The sequence below is a fragment of the Argiope bruennichi genome, chromosome 10, assembly GCF_947563725.1.
Source record: "Argiope bruennichi chromosome 10, qqArgBrue1.1, whole genome shotgun sequence".
NCBI classification, from domain to species: domain Eukaryota; kingdom Metazoa; phylum Arthropoda; class Arachnida; order Araneae; family Araneidae; genus Argiope; species Argiope bruennichi.
Genome location: NC_079160.1, coordinates 79,812,950 through 79,839,879, shown reverse-complemented (window position 1 = coordinate 79,839,879; position 26,930 = coordinate 79,812,950). Strand labels below are relative to the sequence as shown.

The following is a 26,930-nucleotide window of genomic DNA, read 5'->3' as shown; positions in this document are numbered from 1 at the left end:
ATCTGGATAGTTCCGTTGGAATCCATTTTTGGTAGCTATGCTAAAAATACAACAGCTCAAAACCGGAATTAACTAGTTGGGTGAAATATAGCTTATAGCCAGAATTTTAGATTAATTACAAATTTTAGAAATTCGTGTTGTATGCTTGTTTATCTGGTTGAGTATCGGAATGTGACATGCAAAAATCAGCAATATTGATAAATAAAATCTAGTATGGAACTTTGATATCAAAATTGTATGTTTGTATCAAATTTTGGATTTAATCATTTAACAAAAAGATTTCTAAAATGCATTATCGATTCTATTTATTATACGATGTACTAAATACAAAATTCAACATACGCTGTTGCAGAAACAATGGGACAGTTCAAGAGAGAACATTTCCGGTGGTTTAAAAGCGAAACTATAGGATGAATATCAGTTCATTAGACAATTCTAATCAGAAAAGATCGATCAGAGGATAGTAGGATTTTAATTTATAACTGTCAGGCAATGGTAATCTAAAACAGAGCTCAAATCAATCGTTAGCTAATATCTTACGCTACAACCAATCAATTTTCACAATAGTGGCTATCTTTGGACACAATTATAATCAGGAAACAAAACTTTGTAGGTTACTTTTTTTTGTCTAGATATTCTTAGCCATCGCATGACGGACGATTCTAATCTATTTGAAAATTCAAAAATCAGCAATAGAGCTAAATGAAATCTAGTAAGGTGCTTTGATACCAAAAATGTAGATCTTTATCCAATTTTGGATTTTATCATTTAACAAAAAGATTTCTAAAATAACGCGCAATCGATTCTATTCATTACACGATGCATTCAGTACAAAATTCAGCATATATTGCAGAAACAAACAAGAAAGTTCAAGAGAGAACATTTCCGCTTGTTTAAAGACGGAACTTTTGAATGGAGATCGGTTCATTAGACAATTCTGGCTGGAAAAGATCTATCAGAGGACAGGACGACTTTAATTTATAACTGTCAGGTAATGGTAATTAATCTCTGGCAATCTAAAACAGAACATAAATCAATCGTTAGCTGATATCCTATGCCACAACTAATCAATTTTCACAATAGTGCCTACCTTTGTACACAATTATAATCAGGAAACAAAACTTTGTAGGCTATTTTTTTGTCTAGATATCTATAGACATCGCATGACGGACAGTTCTAATCTATTTGAAATCATCAAGTGTGACTTCAACCTTTTCCGGATGGCCATAAAGGGTATCGAATGTCCCTCCCGTTCCTTCTACGGTGTCGATCACATAGGCCACCTGTTTGTTCTTTCACTTAACGGTATATTATTAATAGATAATCATCACCTCCTGAACTCTCAGAAGAATGGACTGATTCCTTGGTGCATCAACAATGGACGGACCGCTACTTGGAGAATCTGAAGAGCCACATCGAACAAAGGGGTTGGAGGAATAGAGGATTTTTCATTGTTATTTTTCGCTCTTCTTTTTCTGAGTGATTTCATTATTATTTTTCCAGGGCCCTCCACTATGCCAAGGGTGGTTGACTTCGTTTAATGAGTCACTGCCCCTATGCTGGAGCTAAAACTTCGTCCTTAATTCGAACCAACAGCCGCGCGTCTCAAGGACTCTTGGTGGCGAACATTCTTTCTCCCCAATTCTCTCCACAATGCGAGCAGTGGATGATCCTTTTATGAAAATAAATTTCTTTTATCTCCGGTTCTTTTGTTAGGGTTTCTTTTTCCCCCCTTCGCTCTTTTCAAAGAAGGAGAGCGTTTAAAAATAATCGAATGCGTAGAATTTTTTTTCCCTTGCTCCTATCGCTCGTGTTCTCTTCTTTTCTTAAAAAGCCTTGACCACTTTTTGGTTAGTTGAACACGTTTTCTAACGTTGGAGAGATCAGAAATAATGAAATTCTAGCGTTCTGTAGCAGCAACGTTTGAATATGTTCTATTTGGACTAATACATTTAAATTTCGACTCTCCTATTTGAATGGTTGAGAATACATTCAGTTTCGAAGACACTCCAGCGTCTGTCGCTTTTTATGTTTTTTTTCTTAAATGAATACGTAATGTAATCTATTAAAAATGAGCAAAATACATTTTTGTCTATGTTTTCAACACGCGTGAATTTGCGACAGCAAAAATTCAATTTAAAACTATTGTAATTGTTCTAGAGAAGTTTTGTCACAGTGAATTGAAATTTTGGCATTCACATGTTGTTGTTATTGTTTTTGCTTACCCTCAAAAGATCCGACATATGTCAGCTCAGCTCTAGTAGGTTGTTGACCCCAATAAATCTATAATAATAAGGGGATCGGATGTTAAGTCTGTCTTAGAAAGTCTGATGCAACGCAGAATGAAATCCGGTGAAACTGGATGGTCACAGCATTTTTTAAAAGTGAGATGGATTTTTCTATCTCTTTCAAAGGAAAGACACTTAAGGTGACCACTTTTTAGTCTAGCTAGAGCAGTCTGGGAGCCACAGTCACATTTCCAGCAGAATGCCAGGGGATGTTCCCGTGTACCATTGGTGCGCAGGTGGAATACGCCATATTAAATCGGTATTCACATTAGATGCGTGTATTAATATAATTTGACATATATTATACATCATTTCATAGTGTAAAAATCTACATCCATGTGAAATAACTTTTCTGATAAAAGAAGTCATAGTTAACAGATTTTAGATGTAATGTAACAATCATACACAGATCAATTAAAAGATTTAAACAGCAAAACTTGTAATTTATCGACATTATATTTAAAAGATAATTAATAATAAAATTTCTAATTTTTTAATAACTTGATAACCTCCAGATACGCCAAGAATATCGGCGGTGTTTAAATTAAATCTCTTATGCATAATTTGATGCCCACGATTCTCCCCTAAAATACATCAAAATGCAAACGACATTAAAACCCTACAATCTTAAATTTGTTCTATTAACTGTGTATATTAATCTTCCTAATGAAGTGAAGTCCCATGGCATTATAATGCTTAAATAATAAAACGGGACGGGTAGTTTTTTTCCTCCAATTGCATGTTGTCTTTCGCGGTACTGCAACTTCACTTTCTTATCCCTCATGTAAACGGCGCAGATATTAAACAGAATCCTTATTTTAGAGCTTTCAAAAATGGAAGAAAAGCCCAGAATTAAATATTTGATATACGAATGAAAATAATTTGAATTTTATTATAGCAATAATTTTTGTTTCCAATAGTATTTTAAAAATTGTCTAAATTCAAGAAAATTTCCTTGCAATGAATTTTTTTTAAATTCGAAAAGATGCAAGACTTAATTTGTGTACTAATATTTCCAGGAGTCATTGTAAAAAAAATATCAAAATTTGTATTTAAAAATAAGAAAAAACTTACTACAAGGTGTACATTTTTATCTTCTATAATATTTTTATGCTGAATTAACCTTAGGGCAAAAGCATTATATCAAACACAAACATTTTCCTATAGTATAACGAAAAGGAAAATCTTAAAAGTAATTTAAGAATGAAAATATTTTCTTTTAGAATTGTTTTCCCCGCTCCCCCTATTTCATCCATCCCAATATATTTACCAAAACTATTCAATATCTAATTACAATTTACCATTGTTTTTTTCTAATTACCTTTATTATTTTCTATTATAATTAAAACGACTGAAATATTCAGTCATATTAGTTTTGCTATACTGCCCAGAACTTGAGAAGTCTGTTTCAGAATGCTTCTATTACTTTAAATTAATGCTATTATTTTCAAAGAAGGATTTAAAACAATATGGCATCTACATTTTTCAGACATTTTCAGTAAGTTTCATGTTACAACGTGTAAAAAGCTTTTATAGAACCTATACAATTCGTTTTGCCAAAACATATTTCAAAATTAATTTCGAATGAATATATTTAAAATGAATACAGAATGAATGTATCAGCATGAATGAGCATACTTCAAAATGAATTCCGAATGAATGTGTCAGTATGAATGAGCATATTTCAAAATGAATTCCGAATGAATGTGTCAGTATGAATGAGCATATTTCAAAATGAATTCCGAATGAATGTGTCAGTATGAATGAGCATATTTCAAAATGAATTCCGAATGAATGTGTCAGTATGAATGAGCATATTTCAAAATGAAATCCGAATGAATGTGTCAGTATGAATGAGCATATTTCAAAATGAATTCCGAATGAATGTGTCAGTATGAATGAGCATATTTCAAAATGAATTCCGAATGAATGTGTCAGTATGAATGAGCATATTTCAAAATGAATTCCGAATGAATGTGTCAGTATGAATGAGCATATTTCAAAATGAATTCCGAATGAATGTGTCAGTATGAATGAGCATATTTCAAAATGAATTCCGAATGAATGTATCTAGTATGAATGAACATATTGCACGATTTTTAAAGAATGGAAGAAAAATAACGTTAAATTCTGCCTAAAGAAGTTTTTGAAACTTAAGTTTTAAAGAAAATATAGAGAATGATGATATGCTTTATAGTTATAAAACGCTGGAATACAGGTATGGAAAGTATATTGTTTTTATTCATTCTTCGTCACATTTGGCTTTAAAAATTAAAAGGGGAAAAAAAATCAGATTTTCGCAACTTCTTTTAAGAATAACACTTAAGCCTTATTCCTTCCACCTTAAATTAATAATGTCGTAATTATTAAGTACCTGAAAAAAAAGATAATATTCTATTCCCAATAATGAAATTCCGAAGAGAGAACTACGTAAATACTTCGAAACAAAAAATTCTTCCCAAAACGAGTTCTTTTTCAAAAAACAAATTGTTTTTAGGGCACTTCATTAAATATTTAAATTGCTTTAACGCTTCAACGACCAAAAAAAAAAAAATGAAGAGCACTTTTCTCCTAAAACATCAAGTGCCATAATAAAGAAAGATGAAGAAATGTCAGCCGAGGAAGTTGCGAAATATGTCTGCATTCTTACTTAAATATATCTGCAAACGAAAAAAAAATGACCAAACCCATTCCCCGAAAACGCTCTTTATAGATAGCTGGTATTATATGTCAACAAAATACATAACCAAAGGCAAAAGAGAGAAAGAACTTCTACTCTAACAACTCAGACGACATAGTCCTTACACTTCCGGGATCACGTACCCCCTCTTCTATTAACAGTTTATTGTATTTCTATAGAGCGATTGAGTGCCAAAAAACAACGGGAATACCTTCTCAAAGAACAGAATAATGGGTTTCCTTCGGAGCCGTTAATAAACCTTTTTACGATTAGGAAGAGACGACTGTCCGCTTGCAGCGCCGCCACCGGAGATAACAGGAAGTATTCCCTGGCTACTTTTTAACGGCTTTGTGTCTGTCTTGTTTCATCACAGAACTTGAAAATAATAGATAATAATAACCTTAAATTAGTCTTTTGGGGTTCGTGGAATGATTGCGATTGTCTTTTATTTCTTGGGCTGAGAGAGCTCATAAAGGAGCTTTGAAAAGAGCTATTGCAAAGAAAAAAGAAAAAAAAAAAATGTGAAGGCTCACAGAGCTCTGCTTGTCAGTTCAAGGTACTTGATGTTGAATCTTGCTTCGTTGAATAGTTTTTTAGATTTAGCAATAAAATGCTTCCGAAAGTTCAAATTATGCTATCATGGAAACATTCCAAATTTTTCCAACTAAATCGAAAATATTTTGTGGGAAAAAAAGAAAAAGGATTATATCGAATTTAATGTAAAAAAAGTGAAAGAGAAATGTTATTTTTTTCATCAATGGAAAATTAAATGCTCTGTCTTTCATTTCAGATAAAAATTTTACTTAAATGTTCATTTTATACATCGTTGTTAGAAGTCAACGGATTTTTACCATTCTGAATTAATTTAAAATCTGTGCAGATGCTGTTTTTAATGTTTTCTAATAATATGTTTATAATGTTTATTAATAGCAGATAATATTTCATTATATTGGGAAAATTTATCACATTTGTCAAGTTTCTTTGTTTTATCGTTTCAATGTTTTTCAGAATCTATAAAATACTAATAATATATTGTTTTATTTTTTAATAATAATAAATAATATAATTTTTAAATAATAATAAATATTATATATTTTTTATTTTTTTATTATGAAATTAATTCATAGGTTGTTTCAAAACAAGACTTTTTCATACAAGCATGATTTAATCCTTTGGCTGTAGCTTTTTTTTTTATTCCTACATTTGCACACATGGGAATACATAAACAAATCTTACTTATATAGAGTTGCTAAATTTTCGTAAAGACTGAAATCAGAGAAAATAATGCATATATGAAAGATATAATTTTCTTGGTTTTTAAGTCTTTTCAAAAAGTTGGAATTACTTAAATTCAATAAACTCTCATTTGAAGCTCTCGCTTTATTCTCCTTATTTTTAAAGATTATTTTTCGAATCTTTAGAAAGCATTTTAAATAAAAGCTGGATTATTTTTTATCTTTTGAGATCGAGATAAAATCGCACAGCTTGTATGCGTTTGGAAAGATATAAATTTCAAGAAAAGAATTTAATATGTAGTTTAAAAGGGTTTGCGATGTATAGAAAAGGTGCATAGATGTACAGAAAAACATTCATATTGGCATTCTGCCGTTTAACTTCCTTATTACGTCAGCATTTAACACATGAGATAAAAAGCTACATATAAGATTAAAATAGCATCAAACATTGACAGAGAAGATTAAAAGTGCACCAGTCCTAAACCACGGTCGATTTTCTGTGAAATAAAGTTTCAAAAATATGACTCTCCGATATCAGTTTAGCGCAAAAGGTGCATAGGTACAGAAAAGGTGCATAGATGTACAGAAAAACATTCATATTGGCATTCTGTCGTCTAACTTCCATATCACGCCAGCATTTAACACATGAGATAAAAAGCTACATATAAGATTAAAATAGCATCAAACATTGACAGAGAAGATTAAAAGTGCACCAGTCCTAAACCACGGTCGATTTTCTGTGAAATAAAGTTTCAAAAATATGACTCTCCGATATCAGTTTAGCGCAAAAGGTGCATAGGTACAGAAAAGGTGCATAGATGTACAGAAAAACATTCATATTGGCATTCTGTCGTCTAACTTCCATATCACGCCAGCATTTAACACATGAGATAAAAAGCTACATATAAGATTAAAATAGCATCAGACATTGACAGAGAAGATTAAAAGTGCACCAGTCCTAAACCACGGTCGATTTTCTGTGAAATAAAGTTTCAAAAATATGACTCTCCGATATCAGTTTAGCGCAAAAGGTGCATAGGTACAGAAAAGGTGCATAGATGTACAGAAAAACATTCATATTGGCATTCTGTCGTCTAACTTCCATATCATGCCAGCATTTAACACATGAGATAAAAAGCTACATATAAGATTAAAATAGCATCAAACATTGACAGAGAAGATTAAAAGTGCACCAGTCCTAAACCACGGTCGATTTTCTGTGAAATAAAGTTTCAAAAATATGACTCTCCGATATCAGTTTAGCGCAAAAGGTGCATAGGTACAGAAAAGGTGCATAGATGTACAGAAAAACATTCATATTGGCATTCTGTCGTCTAACTTCCATATCACGCCAGCATTTAACACATGAGATAAAAAGCTACATATAAGATTAAAATAGCATCAAACATTGACAGAGAAGATTAAAAGTGCACCAGTCCTAAACCACGGTCGATTTTCTGTGAAATAAAGTTTCAAAAATATGACTCTCCGATATCAGTTTAGCGCAAAAGGTGCATAGGTACAGAAAAGGTGCATAGATGTACAGAAAAACATTCATATTGGCATTCTGTCGTCTAACTTCCATATCACGCCAGCATTTAACACATGAGATAAAAAGTTACATATAAGATTAAAATAGCATCAGACATTGACAGAGAAGATTAAAAGTGCACCAGTCCTAAACCACGGTGGATTTTCTGTGAAATAAAGTTTCAAAAATATGACTCTCCGATATCAGTTTAGCGCAAAAGGTGCATAGGTACAGAAAAAGTGCATAGATGTACAGAAAAACATTCATATTGGCATTCTGTCGTCTAACTTCCATATCACGCCAGCATTTAACACATGAGATAAAAAGCTACATATAAGATTAAAATAGCATCAAACATTGACAGAGAAGATTAAAAGTGCACCAGTCCTAAACCACGGTCGATTTTCAGTGAAATAAAGTTTCAAAAATATGACTCTCCGATATCAGTTTAGCGCAAAAGGTGCATAGGTACAGAAAAGGTGCATAGATGTACAGAAAAACATTCATATTGGCATTCTGTCGTCTAACTTCCATATCACGCCAGCATTTAACACATGAGATAAAAAGCTACATAAAAGATTAAAATAGCATCAGACATTGACACAGAAGATCAAAACTGCACCAGTTCTAACCACGGTGGATTTTCTGTGAAATAAAGTTCCAAAAATATGACCCTCCGATATCAGTTTAGCGCAAAAGTATGTTAACTGTTAATATTTCTAGAATAAAACTAAATTAAAAGCATAAGTAGGCAGGATTTCTACAATATCATGGCTTTAGTATCTTATAATTTGACGGAATCAAAGACATGGAATTATATCTAAAAGATTAAATTCCAATTAAATGTAATGTATATTCCCGGCCAACCACTGGTCGCCAAAGGGTTGGATTGACTAGAATATTATACATATTATATTAGATATATATACAGGGTGTCTCAAAAACTTTGACCACGGCTTGACCTTGACCTTAAATATTGATCATAGACATACTGTAAATTACAATGTTGTGTAAAAAAAGGTGCAAAATGTTATGAAAATTTTCAGGGTGATTAATCTTTAAAAAATACAAAATTTAAATTTTTATGCAGACCCCGTACAAAAAAAACACCCTCAGCCAATAAAATATGCCCAGAATAATAAGGTTGATAAGGTCATGTACAAAATTTCAGAATTTTATCATGAAAACTCTAAAAGATATGTCAAAACAAAGTTGGTGAAGGGTCAATCACAAATTAAAATGCAAATATTTATAGCTTCAGTGCAGTTGACGTGACGCAGCAATGCATCATAAGGAAATAAAATATGCTTCATATCTTTATATTTAAATAGAAATTTTAAAATCTATGCTTCTTGAAAAATACTTTAAAATTTTATATCATGAATTACAGAATATAACTTAAAAATAGTACAGTCAATGAACTTGTAAAAAACTTATGTAATCTTTCCTTTAAGTTATTATTTCCCCAATTTTTTAATATTTTTGAACTAATAAATAGCAAAATTACTATTTATTTATTAAATCATTATTTTCTTTGTTAATTTGTGTACGACCCCTAAAACACGAGCATTCGACATGATTTTTCCTCTTTACGAACTCGTATCCAGGCATCGAAAAGTGGTTTAAATCAGCATTTATGTAGTTTCATATCATTGAGACTTTTTGTGATAAATTATTGAAATTTTGTACATGACCTTATTAGAGGATGGGGCACATTTTACTCATTGGGAATTTTTTTATACGGGGTCTGTATAAAAATTTAAATTTTGTATTTTTTGAAGTTTAATCCCCTAAAAATTTGAATCGATAACATTTTTACATCTTTTTTTATGCAACTTTGTAATTTACAGTATATGTCTATGATCAATATTTAAGGAATAAAAGCCGCGGTCAAGGTTTTAAAGACACCCTGCATGTGTGTATTGTATTATATTATATATGTAACATTATTTGTTGTGAAGCAAGGTGCAGTTTGAAGACAGTGATGATACTTTGATTTCGTGACGTCGTTTTATTTCATTTTGAAGAAGCAAGCATATGTACAAGCGATGAGCACACAGAACGACATAGAAAAGGAATGAGGAAAAAGATCTTGGACATTTTATCCCTGGTCTTATATAACCTATGATTTTGATAGGAAAATATTTCTTTACAGTGCTAATGTATTATGAGATTTCAATAGGGATTTTCGTTATACGCGTGGACAAGGTAGGGGAAACACAGGGAGATTTTTAAAAAAGAATTTACCTGATCAGCGGTATTTTATCTCTTCACGCGCAGTGTTAGATTTTAGCTGATTCAACAATTTAACAAAGCTTCTCTTGAATTAATTAAGTAGAGACAGTGGAATTGGATCACGAAATAAGAGAATATTTTAGAATGAAGTTACTATGGGCTAAATTAAGATGAAGTTACTATGAAAATTAATTAAATTGAAATTAGAGTTAAAATACCATTATATATATACTTTTAGTTCTATAATATTTCTTCGCGCCGCCTTGAATATACATTTAAATAAAAATCATTATAATAAAGAAGTATAGCCTTTTTTCTCCGATCCAATTATCAGATATTATAATTGCAGATAAACATGGCTCATATTATGTCACAGGCCTACTCAGGCGCATAAATCATCGAAAAGAAATATTTCATTCATAAAATTCCCCTTCTTTATTTTGAATAATAAAGATAAAGAAGCGAAACGTGGTAACTGTGAATTGGGTCAGGGGCTGCATTTTAATCAGCGAGAAAATACTCGTGTTTAGATCATAAGACCTATTTTTTCCAGTTCTTTAGCCGGTGGAATCAAGGAAGTACATGATGATTATTCCAAAAATTTAATTATTCACTTAACATACTTAGAGCAGGAACAATTTATTATGCATTTAGGCTTTCTACTTTTAATAAAGTAAACCTTGAATATTACTGGTAGTACTTTTAAATTGTTTATTCTGATTGGAAGAGTCGTTAATCATGGGACTAGCAAGGGAATCATAAATATTTTTTTTTCTTATCAAAAAGTCTTATCATAAAATGTTTTATGCGTAGCAGTTTTATCCTTGTAATAAAAACACAACTGCGAAGAAGGTTATTGGATATTTAATCAAATGGACATTATATTTCATACCCTATAATTTTAGCAAAGTCATAGAGGAATTAACAAATAGAAACAGTTCAAAGAGGATGTTCGTTAAAGGAAAAACTATTAAGTTTCCGACAACTAAAGTCATCGAAATTTTAGTTGTAAACGTAAAGGGTATTTTACCGAAATAAAAATGCTCGGTGTAAAATATATAACATGTATAGAACGAATATGTTTATATTATTTATAAGATCTAGTATGCATAGAAAGAATATGATGTTTACATTAATCATAAGAACTAGTACTTATGGAAAGAATATGGTTACATTAATCATAGGATCTAGTATGTATAGAAAGAATATGATGTTTACATTAATCATAAAATCTAGTATGTATACAAAGAATATGATGTTTACGTTAATCATAAAACCAAGTATGTATAGAAAGAATATGTTGTTTACATTAATCATAAAACCTAGTATGTATAGAAAGAATATGTTGTTTACATTAATCATAAAACCTAGTATGTATAAAAAGAATATGTTGTTTACATTAATCATAAAACCTAGTATGTATAGAAAGAATATGACGTTTACATAAATCATTAGATCTTAGTATATATAGAAAGAATATGATGTTTACATTAATCATAAGATCTAGTATGTATAGAAATAATATGATGTTTATATTAATCATAAGATCTAATATCTATAGAAGGAATATGTTGTTTACATTAATCATAAGATCTAATATGTATAGAAGGAATATGTTGTTTACATTAATCATAAGATCTAATACGTATAGAAGGAATATGTTGTTTACATTATAAAACAGCCCAAACTGTTTGTTAAAATATGCGTTTTTAAAAGCAAATCGGTAATGTGTTGTGAATACAAATAATTTGCAAACTCATAACAAAAAACACAGAGAACCAAGAAAAACAATTCTGAATCGAATCACTCCTTAATTAACATACTTGGATAAAGGATCAATAATCTCTGTGAAGTATTTTCATTTTAATTAATTCTTAAATTAAAAATTATTAAAACATCATATAAATTAAAAATCTGAAAAAATCCATGTTATCTTTCATTATAAATAGTTTTTTAAAAATTTATTATTTCCCAGAAATAAATGGAAATTTGACATATTGATAAAAGTTAATTATCTATACTTATAATAAAGCTCAATGTGTGTGTGTGTGTGTGTGTGTGTGTGTGTGTTGGCGCTCTACAGGCCAGACCATTCCACCTACAGCTACCAAATTTGGCACGTGTATACCTTGGAGGCCGGGAATGTGCACCTGAGGGTTATTTTTTCGAATTTTTAATTAGAATTTTATTTATTTAAAAATTAAGCGAAATTTTGGCGTGTTTCTGCGATAACTTCCGAAAATATTACCGCACAAAAAAGATTTTTATATGAAGTTAAAGATCAAAAATTTATCTTTTAAATGATACCAATGTTTTAACCTTAAAATTAAATGTCTATTTTTAATTAATTTTTAAATAAATATTTTAACTATATTTTTCAACAATTTTTTTCGTACAAAATAAAAATAAAATTTAAGCTTCGCGAGCACGTTTCGCATTCATGGCAAAAAATTAGCTTTTTTCAAAGTGTTGCCATCACATTGATTAAAGCTCCAACTAAAAATAAATTAAATCTTTTTGGAAATGAAATCTGCAAAAATATAATTTTCGGCACGTGTCTGTAGGAACTGAAACAAATATGAAATATTATTTTTTTTAAAAATAAATTCAAGGAAAATTATGTTATGATCTTTTACACTCTCTATATTATTAATCCAATAAATCAGTTTTATTTTAAGGCAAGTTTTGTTTAATATGAACAGGATATCCATTCAAATCAGGGTCACACAGCTAATTTGTAAACCTTTAGTAAGATACAGATATGCTAAAATGGTCTAAATGGAAAATGATTATATTTTATGCAACTTGATTCAATAAATGCTCTAATAAATAACGAATTTTTGATTTTACATAAAGCTTTTTCTGTAGAAATCACGAATAACAAAATGTTCTTGAAACACTAAAATTTTAAATAAAAAGAGTTAATTTCCAATCAACTAAATCAATCACTTAAACTGACTGATTTATGAAAATTTATATATCACTATTCAATAAAAAAAGGATAATTTGATTTTCCATCGATCGTTTCAAAGAAAATACGCCAATCAGCGCGCAGGTTTCTCAAGATTAATTGGCCTAAGATTATGAACATGTTGAGTTTTTCTAAATTTTTAACATTCAAAACTTTATTAATAAGTCTTAGTTGAAATAGAAATATAGAAATATTCATTCATTTATTTAAAATTTGGTGTGTCCAGAATATTTCTCAGAATCTGATACCTTACTGCATTAAATTTAGACTTCATAATTTCATTTTAATCCTTTTGAAAGCAAAACTAAAAACTGAATTTTATGCTGAATCTGAGAAATTTTTGTTGAATTATTGTTTGAGATATTACATAAATTATGAAAAATATTTTGTAGTTCACATAGGACTTAAATACCGAGCGATTCTGTTTGCAATACTCATATTCGATAATAATAATAACTAACAATAAAGATGATAAATAAAATAAAACGCTTGGTTTTATTAAAAAATATATTTATATTAATTGCAATTTCATCATTTCCACTTTAAATTAAAGTTGAAGTTTTACCGGAAATGACAACAAATTAGAAAAATATATATAGTAAATTGAACGAAACGATCTAAACAGCAGTATAAGTTTGGTATGACTATCAAAATTTGAAGATTAAAAATGTTTTGTTTGAGAATCTATTCAGAGACCAGTTACTTAAAATGTTTAATTGAAAATTGTAGCGAGCGGTAATACTGGCGAACCGGCTGGTCGCCAAAGGCGACTAGTTAAACAATAAAATTTCATTTTTATTGAATGAAAAGAATGATATAAGTATACCTAAATTTTAAGAAAACATGGTTTGAGAAAATCCCTAAAAAACTGTATATTTTTATCATATACCTCCTTGGTTGTTTACAGTTTAAAAAATTAATTTGTAAGCTTTTCTTTTTACACACCTATACATATTATACATTTTCGAAATCTGTGATATGCCATCTTCTTTATGAAGTTAAAAATTGAAAAAACGATTTTTCTGCTATATAAAACACTCCAATTCCAAAAAATATATTTAAAGTGAACAAATGGATAGAACAGAGAAGAAATTTTAAGTCAAATTACAAAATTTTAGTTAGTTAAATTTAAATTAACTGAAATTTAAGCAATGGTAATACAAGTGTAATTTTACCGTTTTTGATATTTTCAGCTAAAAAAAAAGGTTTAATTCTAGTTCGTAATTCCTCTTAAAGGCTTGATTTAAATTAGAAACTCATTTAGTAAACGTATTTTATTTATCTATATTTATCTTTTATTTATCTATTTTATTTATTTATTTATCTATAATTATAGAAAAACTAGCCTTACCTTATTTTCTTCCCTTTAAATATTCAAGAGGCAAAATTTATCAACTTTATGAACAACGCAGTAAAACAAAACATAGGAAAACCATCCAAGTAAATATTTAGAAATCAATAGTTTCAACAAAATAATTTTTTGTTACCTCAGATCACAAGTTTCTCATCTGGAAACAAAACATGTTAAGTATTTTAATACCATAAAAGTGCAGAATTGAAAAGACAACGCGATTAAACCCTCTGCGTGTATAACTTATCTTTTGCCAGGTAAGAAAGCGGATATCCCGTTTCAAGTTTCATTTTACGATTTTTTTTAGCAACTTCTAGAAGCACAGAAAGTTTGTTTTGCTTGGGAAGATAAACTAAAACTTGATATGAAAGCGACAGAGGCAGGTAAAACGTGAAACGTCATGGTAAACAGATACGCCTCATGGTTGACATTTATGCGATTCCTTTTCAAACATGTGTTGAAAAAATATTATAATTCTAAACAAACTATGTTGAAAAATAAAATAATTAAAAACCATTATTTGCGCAAAGCAAGCAATATACAAAAAAGAGTTTTGTTTTTAACTCGTATTAATTACTAGTTTCTGCTGATAAAAAAGATAAATAAAAAGTTATCGACATTTTTTTCTGAGAAAAAACTTTTTTATTCTCAGTTAATGTTTAACTCAAATATTCATCATAATTTTGATAAGAATTTATTTCGAAGAAAAGTCACAAAATATAAATAAAAAAAATTATAAAATTTCTTATCACTTTGCATTTTTTCATATACAAAGTATACAAAAAATATTGCAATCGTCAAACAATTAGAATACAAAATATTGGCCAATTTTCACGTTTCAGACAGACATCACCGAGTCCGGAAAAAATACCTGGAATTGATTTTAATCGACTGAAAAAAAAAAAAAAAAGACAACCAAAATTCATACCATTCATTCTTTTGTAACCCCCTAATATTTTATGCTATGATTTTAATAAAGAGTTCACAAAATAAAAATTTGCTATAAGTTACTATATGGTAACATAAATTGTTGATGTTTGAAACAGTCAAAATTAGATCTTGAAAATAACTTTTTAACCCCTAGCTTCTTAGATATTGCAGTTATCGAAACACTTTAAAATCAGAAGTTTTTCAATTTGATGAGGCGCTCATTTGGTTCATTGGGTTTATTTTTCTATCTTCCATATTAAGAAAGTTAAAACGAAATGAAAATTTCAACCCCCACCATTTCCTAACCCTTTGAATTAGATGAGCCATTTACGAACTTGTCCGAGATTTTTACATTTCTAACAGCATATTCCAAGCCAGCTAAAATCCAAACAAAATTATTCTATATTTACCTATATTACCTATAGTATACCTATAGTATAATATATTTACCTATTACCTATTTATAAATAGGTCATATTTACCTGTAACACATAGGTAAATGAATTACCTATGTGTTATTCTGTTCACATAGGTAAAGCATTACACGCATTATATATATAACGTAATCTTCCTATAGGAATCTACCTAACAGAACCTTTAAGTACCGCGTTACAATGAATCTACGAGAACTTATATGAAATTTCAACATTTCCAACGGGCTTATTATTCAGTTGATAAAAAAAAATTCTAAAATATAAAGCATTGAAAGCATATAAAAGCATATAAGCGTATAAAAGCATTGAAAAAAATATTAAAAGTTAGTGGATATCAAAATTCAATTAATAATAATTATTTATTAAATTGTAAAAAATATCAGACACAAAATGATTTTCTTCACTATTTTTGATTAAAAGAAAGAAATTAAAAAAAAACTGATAGAAACAACTTTTGTGAGAACCATCATGTTCCCAATATCAATCAAAGTGACCCATTTTACGGTTATGACCTACAGTTTAAGAAACCTTTTTTTTTTAATAATACAAGATAACTAAATAAACGTAACAAAACTCACCTGCTTCGAGGCAAATACATGGATCCATCGATGAAAACTGACCCGGAAAGCAAAATAAACCAGCACGTGCTTAATTCACCTCGGCTGAAAAATACAAGCACAATTTATGAAATACCAAGCTAAAGAAAAGCATTAAAATATTTAATCGAACATTAAACAATTCTTAGTCAATGTATACGCATACTAAAATATAGGGTACTTACCAGTTGTAACGGCGACCAAAAAGCGCCAAGAAAAAATTTCGCCAAATTACAAAAATATACTCAAATTCTATACCACATGCTGTATAGTTTGAAGAATGAAATCGCCAAATTGCTGAAGTTTTCTCTTGGCGCATTTTGGTCTCCGACAAGTACCAAACATATGACCTTCTAAATTAAATTTCGGATACAAAAATAAATAATAAAACAAAAATACTTTAAAAATCGCAATATACACAAATTTCTCCTGATTAAATATTGCGAACATTTATTACAGAATGTTGTCAATAATATGTCCCCTCATACAGTCCAGCGTTTATAGCACAGCGAATGTGTAATAAATATTAAAGGTGGAAATAAATTATTCCTTGCGGATATCAATGATATGACTTGAAATTACAGGATAATTAAGAAATTTAATACCAATACAAATAATTAAATACATGGACCGTCCTAAAACAGACAAGCCTAAAAAAAAAGACACTAATTATTTAAATAGTGCTCGTATATTAAGTGTAATAAAATTAAACGTAATCTGAAGATTTTATTTTCCTATATTTCTATTTAAATAAAAATACTGTTTTGTTTATTATCTATTTAAATAATAAAACCTTTCAAAGAACAGTGAAGATATACTCGGTATGCTTTTTGAACTTCTGCGCTTAGATTGACTAGATCCAAATTTTTACTTGAATATTTAATTTTGGACACCAAAATAACTTATCCAAGTTTGGTGTCCAACACATCCAAAATTTAATTTTTTTGTTGCTTATTGTATTCACGATTATATTAAAAAACTGACAGCCTCATGTAAATGGATTAATAAAATTACATGCCTTCAATTTTCATGTATGGAACATACTTTAAATCTCACGTACCGAGAGGAATTGAATTTTAACTTTCTCGTATAAACAGTATAGAGAAAGTATAGTAATCGTCAAAAAATTCGAACTCGCGATTTCGACGAATCTCCGCATTTTACACCTCTCTGAGGTCAAAAAATATATTTTTAGAAAATATCCATCCATCTGTATGTGACAAAAAATACTCAAAAACGTTCTGATCTAAATGGATAAAATCTGGTATAGGTCTTCATACATTTGTAGATTTCTATCAAATTTTGAGAAAATTCCGGTGAGTGTAAGTCTGTCCGGCTGTACGAATATAATTTAACACGATAACTACAAAACGAAGAGAGCTAGATAGGTAAAATTCGATGCACAGAATTAAGATTTATAATTTAAACACCTATTAAATTTGGAGTCAAATCCACCAAATGATTGAACCGTCTTTTGGTCTATACTTTTAGAAACACATAAATGCTATTTCTCAAAGTCGCAATGATCTCAATATATCCAATTTTCTATGTGATTTTGCACACAAAAGTGTGATTTTTACAAGTGTAGTTTTGTATCAAATTTTTATTTCGATCTGTTGGGAAAAAGGCATCAAAAGCATAAATTAAATTTTCGTTTACTATTAACCGCATGCCAGGGATTAATTGCTACAACACTAGGATCACACGATAGTTCCAGTAAAAATGTTAAATTCATGCAACAGGTTAATATTTCATAACTATTGTACGTGTCAATACCAAAGGCCGGGATAGCCTGATTGGTAGGGCGTTGGATTCGCGTCCCTTGGGTTCGAGTTCAAATCCCGCCGGCCGAAGACTTCCCGCGTGTGTGGTGGATGGCGCGCGTATAAATCTGTCGTGGTCATAAAATCCTCCATGTCGAGAGTAATACCACTGGGGGTACTGGATCAGGGGTGATCGTTCTCTGATTCAGGTCTAAATTTGGATGAGTAAATGAAATGCATGAATGAAGTCCGCCCGTAAAAACGGTTGTGATGTGTGAGTAGCTAAGTCGTACTCTTGGCCCTAAATGGCGCTACTGAAAAACAAGAGAAGTACCCTTGGCTTAAAATCACGTCCTTCTAAAGTCAGTGGGCCTGTCTGTTAAGTGCCATTATGAAACAACAAAAACAAACAACAATGTGTCAATACCACGCAAGGCGTTCACTGGAATAACATCTTTATTAGGGAGTATGCCAGAAAGTTTTGGCAATACTACTCCCACTGATTGAAGTATTATGTTCGCATACGTACGAAAAGATATACGGACAGAGAGTCAACTCATTGGTAATATATTTATAGAAATGGATTCTCAGGATCGTCAACGTCCAAAACGTGAATATTAATCAAAATCTCGAGATTGCTATAATCGAAAAAATAGTCTAACTTTATATTTGAAGTTTAAGAAATTAAAACAGGATAATGATCCAACTAAACCAAACCATTTGACAGCCAGAGAAAGTGTTCCCCCCAATCGTTCTAATAAAAATGTTACCCAGAGAACGCCTCGCATGGTATCGGCACACAATAGTAACGAAATGTTAACTTTTGCGTAAATTTAGCATTTTTACTGAATCTATCGTGTGATCCTTGGCGAGTTTTTTGGCGATTAATCCGTAGCATGAGGTTAACAGTATTCGAAAATCAAATTTATGTTTTACCGATTGAAATAAAAATTTGACAAAGAAACTTACTGACAGAAAAATCCCGTTCCAAAGTTGATATATTTAAATCACCGCGGTTTTGAATTATAGTGTTTGCATGTTTCTGAAAGTACAGACCGAACAGATGGTTAACTCCTGATTGGATTTGTCTGAAAGGTGTCTACTTGGTAGATTGGTTTGATAGGTGTCTACTTTATAGATGTTAAATCGTACTAAATTTTATTCATCTAGTTGTCTTCATTTTGAGATTACCCTGCTAACTTATATTCGAACATTCGGACAGACAGACTTCCTTTACATAGAACTTACTCGAAATTTGATAGAAATAAATTTAGTGAAAAGATAGAGAGTGTACCATATTTTTTTTTGTCTAGCTCAAAATGTTTCTGAGTTATCTTTGTCACAATCAGACAGACAATGTGTTTTCGGAACTTGGCGTATAATAATTACGAAATATTCATTTTTGGCTTGGATTTAGCATTTTTACTGAATCTATCTTGTCATTTTTGACGAGTTTCTTGTTGTTTTGTTTTTTGTTCATAATTCCTCAGCATGCGGTTAATAGTATCCTAAAATTAGTGCTTTAGGCACATTTTTCTCAATCGATTGAAACCAAGATTTGCCACAAAAGTGCACTTGTAGTCAGAAAATCCCATATCTACTTTGATATATTTGTCATTACTTTTTTTAATTAACCCATTAACATGTTTCTGAAATTACAGACCGACAGACAATCAACTCTTTGATGGTTTTGTCTCAAACTTTGACAGATTTCTATACTATAGATGTTAAACCTGCATACGGAATTTAATCTATCTAGCTCTCTTCGTATTAGTAATTATTTCATTAACTTATATTCGAACAACCAGACAGACAGATTTCTGCTAAATAGATTTCACTCAAAATGTCATGGGAGTCTAAAAATTTGATCTAAAGACGGTATCCCAAATTTCAAACCGTCTAGCTCAAAGCGTTTTTGAGTTATCTTTGTCACAGACAGACGGACATTTTTCAGAAATGTATTTTTCTATCTCAGGAAGATTTAAAACGTGAAAATTCGTCAAAATCTCAAGTTCGAATTTTTCGAACACAATCACAATATACAGGGTGTTCATTAATTATTGTCGGGGTTTCCGTATCTCATAACTTTTGAATAAAAAATATTACGCAAAAACCGATTACGTATTCGTAAATTACAACTCAAAGAATTTTATTAAGGATATTAAAGTGTAAAGTAAATGCGCTAAGATCACATTGTTGCCAAGTAGAATTCTTTGAGTTGTAATTTACGAATACGTAATCGGTTTTTGAGTAATATTTTTTATTCGAAAGTTATGAGGTGCGGAAACCCCAACAATAATTAATTAACACCCTGTATTATAATTCGTATAAGAGAAAGCAAAGTTTTTTTTTACACTCTGGAAAATAAAAGCTGGAATTCTTTCATTCTCGGATATTTATAAAAGAAGTCACGGAGAGTGAGATTCAAATTTTAGAAGCGATTTCGAATTATTCCACTCACTTAAAAACTTCCCCCTCAACCGAAATCGAAAGATATGGAAATTGGCTCGGAAATTGGGTACTGTTGCAGAATCATAAGCGATTGTTTTCTCTCCGCACCAACCTAATCGGCTTTAGAGAGTAGAAAGGGAGCTAAAATAACAAAACGGGTGGAAAACTAAAAGCTTTACCCGAAATTACTTCTCGAATTTTCTAGAAAGCTGAAACACCACCGACGGTGGCGTATTAAAAGCAAAAGGTTTGACTAAAGAAAAACTCTTAAAGTTATTCGATGCTTGGATGAGGATATTTTCCTGCCAAGCGGTTGTGAATTTTAATTCGTGAAAAAATAAAAGATTTTAAAACCATGTCTTAGTAGAAATGTTCATACTCTGCTTCAGTCAAATTCAGTAATTAGACTAAGTAAAGACAGTTAACAGAAAATGTACTGAGTTCACATAATTGAATTAAATTTACCAAAGAGTGTGTTAGATTAAGAATTTTTATCATTAGCATTAGATAAGTTAGCTTGGCATTTCCACATTATAGTAATATCGTTCGCAATTAATCAAAAGTCCAGCGAATTATGGGTGAAAAAATATTTATTTTAACTGATGATACGGATAAAAATTTAGAGTGGTACTGGGGTAATACCCATTTCTTGACTACAACAGAAATACCCAGTCACATTAAATTTACAGCATTTTACTAAATTTGGTACTGTATTCTCTAATAAAGAGAAACCAAACATTGGCTACTACAAACAGGCACTTTTAGCCATAGATTAAATTTGAATGACCGGACCGCTGCAACAGCATTGGCGGCAACTGAGGTTGAGTCCTAAGAGCCATCAATGGTAACGGTACAACCCCTCCCATAGGAGGCATGTCCCGTCATCGATAAGATCCCACACCATTTATGTACACAACTGGGTGGCGAGAATCAACCACCACACTGGGAACTTTTCATTCTCATATCTGAAGTGTCCTCCCGGGTGGAAGTCCACTATAGAGGAAAAATTAACCCTAATCTCTGACCCTAAATTTTGCAACAAAATATTCATTTGTGTGGCTATGCGTACATTCTATGTCGGGGTCTGCTCTCAACCTATATCTGCTTTCAATAGATGTTTACTAACTACGTTTGGTGACCAGCTGTTTCGTCATGAATATTGATTAATTGTTAATAGATTTAAATGTAATGAATTAATTATTGACAGCCTTAAATATAATTATATAAATTATTGATTTAAATATAATTATATAAATTATTGATTTAAATGTAATTAAGTAATTATTGATTGATTTAAACATAATTTATTAATTATTGATTGATTTAAACATAATTAATTATTGATTGATTCAAATATAATTTATTAATTATTGGTTTAAATATTGATTGATTGATTATTGATCATTAATTCAATAATTTATTAATTATTGAATTAATGCTTGATTTAAATATGAATAAATAATTATTGGCTAATTTAAATATAATTGAATAATTATTGATTGATTTAAACATAAGTGAATAATTATTGATTGATTTAAACATAATTGATTAATTGATTGATTTAAATATAATTGATTAATTATTGATTTCATTTAAATATCATATGCCTTTTCATGATTACCTCATAAAAGTATTATTAAGCATTAAATTTTAACAAATATCAAAGACGAAATATTTTAAAATAGCCTTTTACCTATTCACTGGGTGCACAGACCTTTTTAGTGGAATAAAATCCGATAACGTTATACTGTCATTGAAAAATTAAGTATTTGAATAACCTATTGCAAGTTGCACCTGGTTTTTGCGATATATAATTTCACTTCGATTCCTCACACAAGTTGTGCAGATATTAAACAGAATCTATCTTTTTTAAATTCAATCTTGTAAGAAAAATGACAAAATTAAATATTTGATGAAACAATAAAAAAAAGGTTTGAATTTTATTACAATGGTGAAATTTATATTAATTATTATTTTTGAAGATTATACAAAAATATATTTAAAAAAATTGTCACAATTCAGAAAAAGTTTGCACAACAATTGAACTGGTATCATTTTAAAAAAATCAAAATATTGTAAAAATTCGTTCTGCCTGGTAATATTTCCTGGAGTTATTGTCAAAAATCCCTCAAATGTCGCTCAGTTTTTAATTAGTTAAAATTTTTGAAACATTTGCTCCGAAGTGAACATTTTCTATCTCCAGAGTATGCCATCGGTAGCTCTATGTCAAATTGTCTATCCAACAGCCACACATTTTCCCATATTATTATTAATGGTTAAGAAATATCATTGTACCACACAATTTATATTTATTCTAGTTAACTTGCTTAATTCTAGTTAACAGTCTAGATGACTATTATTATCTAATTTCATTATTTTCTAGCGCAATAAAACCTTAACTTAAGCTCCCCTGTACTAAGAATTAATTCATGACTTCATTTTTCATCTTCATTCTTCATTTTTCGCATCAAAAATTCATTTTTAAAATAGGATACAAATGCAAAATTCTGAAATAAAAAGAGTAACAAAAATTGTTCATTCCTTTTCAAAATTGATAAGGAACATCCCTTTATTCTAATAGAGGCAGTTTCAGCTTCATTTGCAAGTTGATCGTAATGAGGTTATAAACTATTAGAATTAACAGAGCAAAGAGCTGACAATCGATCAATTCATAGAATAGTGACATTTTTTTTTGTTTGTCGTGTGACTATTTTAAGCCAAATTTTTGCGCAGTAGCTTCTGAGGGTAAAGACCCCTGAGTACCCGAGGGCACAAGTCTGACTTCTAGTTCAAATGAAGATAGCACACACAAAAACTCACTTGCACAACCCCTTTTTTACAGGGGGGGGGCTCATTCACGCACCTCACAGAGAGAACACAAGGAAGAGAACAACCATGCCCGACCAGGACTCGAACCCGGAAAGCCTAGAGCACGTGGAAGACGGCGGCAGGTGTCAATAAATCGCTACTATAGAAAACAACCCATCCCATTAGTATATTAAATGACAAATATAAAATTAACAAAAATCTCCGATGAGTTAAAAAAGTATAAAATAATATCAAGTATGACAAAATTTTACCAACCATCCAAAAATTCGCCAAAAGTCTGCATCTTGGGTGAAAAAAAAATGGTAATAAACAGCTATTAAGGTTGCAATAAATATTTTCATGATTATATTTGGCGAAAAATGCTCTAAAAATTCAACATTGGTGAATGGACATTCTTCATTTTCGAATTAATTAATGGCATAGAGATTGGGGTAGTAATGAAGAAGCTATGGAATTTGCCTTAAAAACCGCATTTAGAAGCAAATAAACGGTTTTTTTTATGTATATATATTTTTTAAAAAAAGCCAGTTTATTAATATTATTCAAATTTCTCACAGCGTGAAAGTAAATGCGCACGTAGGCATGGAAATTGACATACGTATTCAAGATGTCTATCAACATACTACGTAGTATAAAGTTAAAATATTGAAGAAAAAATCGAAATTCGACTGACTAAGATACGATTAGTTATCTTCGCCAGAAACATGAAAAATCGCCAGAAAGGCGAAGTTCACTGTAACAATGTAAATAGGGTTAATAAAATGGAAAATGGTCTAAATTGTCCAAGGCACGTACAGTAAAGGTTCACATCGTAATGGTGTAATGCAAAATCGCATGTACCAGTTCAAGCCCAACATTTAATCATAACCTTTATCTTAAAACTATTCAATCAGTCACGTTGAAGCTCTGACGTTGCACCTAGCGATTATATCCTCTTCTCTCGTCTAAAGACCTTCCTGGGTGGTAGACGTTTAGACACTGCCGCCGAAGTGAAAACTGTTATTAATTATTGGCCATCATCACAGATAGCAGAAATCTATGAGGAAGATATTTAAAATTTCGTTGTCTATAAATATAAGCATTTATACGTAGAGATTTAAACAATGGAATGAAGAGTCAGAAAATAAATATTTACTTCTTTAATTTATTTAGGTAGATTCCTGTAGGAAATCTACCTATTGCAATAACTCTTATGACAGACTATGGAAAAACTTCTTTGCCGCCACTAGAACCCAAAACCACACTGCGTTCAAAAGTTTTATATATATATATATATATATATATATATATATATATATATATATATATATATATATGCATGCATGCATTTTGTTTGGATTTTAACTGACCTGTTATTAGAAATGTAAAAATCTCGGACGATTCGTAAATGGCCCATCCAGCTCAAAAGGGGTGGAAATTTTCATTTCACTATAACTTTCTTAGTATTGAAAATAGGGAAATAAACCCGGTTAGTCAAATTAGCACCTCATGAAAATGAACAACTTTTTTCGATAATTGAAGTTTGATAATTGAGATAACAGCACTATCTTAAAAGTCGCCGGCGTCCTGGCATAGGGGTAGCGCGTCTTCCCCGTGATCTGGATGTAACGGGTTCGAGTCTTGGTTTGGGCATGGTTGTTCATCCGTTGTTCTATCTGTGACGTGTGTGAATGTGCCACCTGTAAAAAGGGGTTGTGCAAGCGAATGAGTGATGCGTGAGTGGCAAAGTCGTACTCTTGGCCCTAGTTGGCGCAACTATAAAAACAAGAGACGCTCCCCTTCCAGCTTAAATCGCTGTCTTCGTAACAGCGGACTTGTCCGTGGCAAGTCCCATAAGAATCAACAACATCTTAGAAGTTAGGGGCTGAAAAGGGATTTTGAAGCCCTTTCAATTTTTCAATTTTTATTGCTTCTAACATCAGCAATTTTTGTTGCCCGATAATAACTTAGATGTAAAGGAATCTGCCTTTGCCTTCCAGCTTGCCGAGAGGAATTTTTCAATTCCAAAGTGAGCCTTACTTAAAAATATTCATATTAATTATCAACTGATTTCCTAAAGTTAAAAAAGCGCAAGTGGATCGGAAACCCTGACCTCAGCAGAATATACCTTTGCTTCACCATAAGCTTTCTTCAAAATTCGTGAGTAAGACCAATGTCCAGCCTGCAAAAACCACGATTTTTAGTGTGCGTGTTCTCAAAGAGTTGATAAAAACACTTAACATCGTCTGGAGCAATAAGTTGAGTAACAGCTTATAAGTCCAAAGAAAACATTTTTTTTTTGTTGTATCCGAAAAAAAATTCAAACAATGGTTTAAAGAACAGTTTGACATTTTAAAATTTAGAACACGATATGTTTGCAACACTATCTCAATACAATTGAATTCGAGGCCTGAGGAGTTGAATTTTCAGTCATCAAACCTTTGTTACACAATACCAACAAAAAACACTTCGCCAGGTTAACGCTTTCTCTCAACTTTAAAACGGTGACGAATTGATGAAGATAACAGAACAATTCTTCGAGATTCTGCGCACAGTGTTGCATTGCAAGCTGGATTTATTACTTGTTGATCACGATAATCGTCGTTGCGTGCGACGGATGTGCTGTTAAACTGATGTCCTCTCTTTCAATGGAAAGGAGGGAAGAATAGAAAACAATCATACAGTACAAAGGTTGCGGAGAGGTCGGGTTTTGCGTAATATACCGATTTTATATTGGCATATATTCTGGTGATACAACTGTAGCAATCATTCCTATTTTTAAAATTCATTCTATTGTTATATTTTTTGTTCTTTCTGTCTTTGGGATATTCTATTTAATGTTATATGGTTAGTCAAGCACTTATATTTAACTCTACTTATTTCATTTTCGCAAAGATTCAATATTTTAATCGATTTTTTCTTCACTTACTTATGCGTTAAAAATCAAAATTATGCATATTTATATACTTTTACTGACAGTATATTATTTAATATTACTCGAAATTATTTATCGATAAATTATTAATTAAATTAAATTTTGATATCTTATTCCCAGCTCCATCTAGTAGCAAGCTTAAAAAAATAGATAGCTGATAAAAACGTAAAAAAAGAAATAAAAATTATTTTGGTAAGTATACAAATAAAGATGTATTTTCATAAATACTTAATTTTTTTACATAATATCGATTTATTATGTATATAATGTAACTTATATGCTTTGCAGTTTTCTCTAATATTAAGATTAGTTTAGTTATTTTTGTATTCCGTTTTGCAGAAACATGAGGGCTATATTAAGACGGATATCGCAAATTTGAACAACAGTCAGATGACGAGGACGACACTGATTCTACAAATTTTCACTCCATACCAGTGGCAGAGCATTTGTTCTTGACGAATTAAAATCTGAACTGTATTTCTCATGAATCATATGGGCATTGAATTATCTTTCCCTAATTCATAAGATAACATTAAATCGTTAAAAATTAAGATAATTTAATATAAAGATTACGCATAATCTACAAATACCTCATTTATTCTAAATTCTTCTCATAAAGACAACACATTCCCAAAATGGAAGGTGTCATCCAATACATAATAAAAAAACCCAAAACAATGAAGAGGTTAATGTACAACAGATACGATTATACGGTAATTCAT

The 26,930-nt window shown here is 30.6% G+C and overlaps 1 protein-coding gene across 1 annotated transcript in view; it reads right to left on the bottom strand.

The window, feature by feature from the left end:
* Nucleotides 1–26,930, bottom strand: part of LOC129987877 (rap guanine nucleotide exchange factor 2-like) — a 475,413-nt gene that overhangs the window by 284,694 nt on the left and 163,789 nt on the right. The window contains exon 4 of the mRNA XM_056095850.1: nucleotides 16,234–16,317. Coding sequence (XP_055951825.1) covers nucleotides 16,234–16,317 — 84 coding nt within the window. The remainder of the gene's footprint in view (nucleotides 1–16,233; nucleotides 16,318–26,930) is intronic.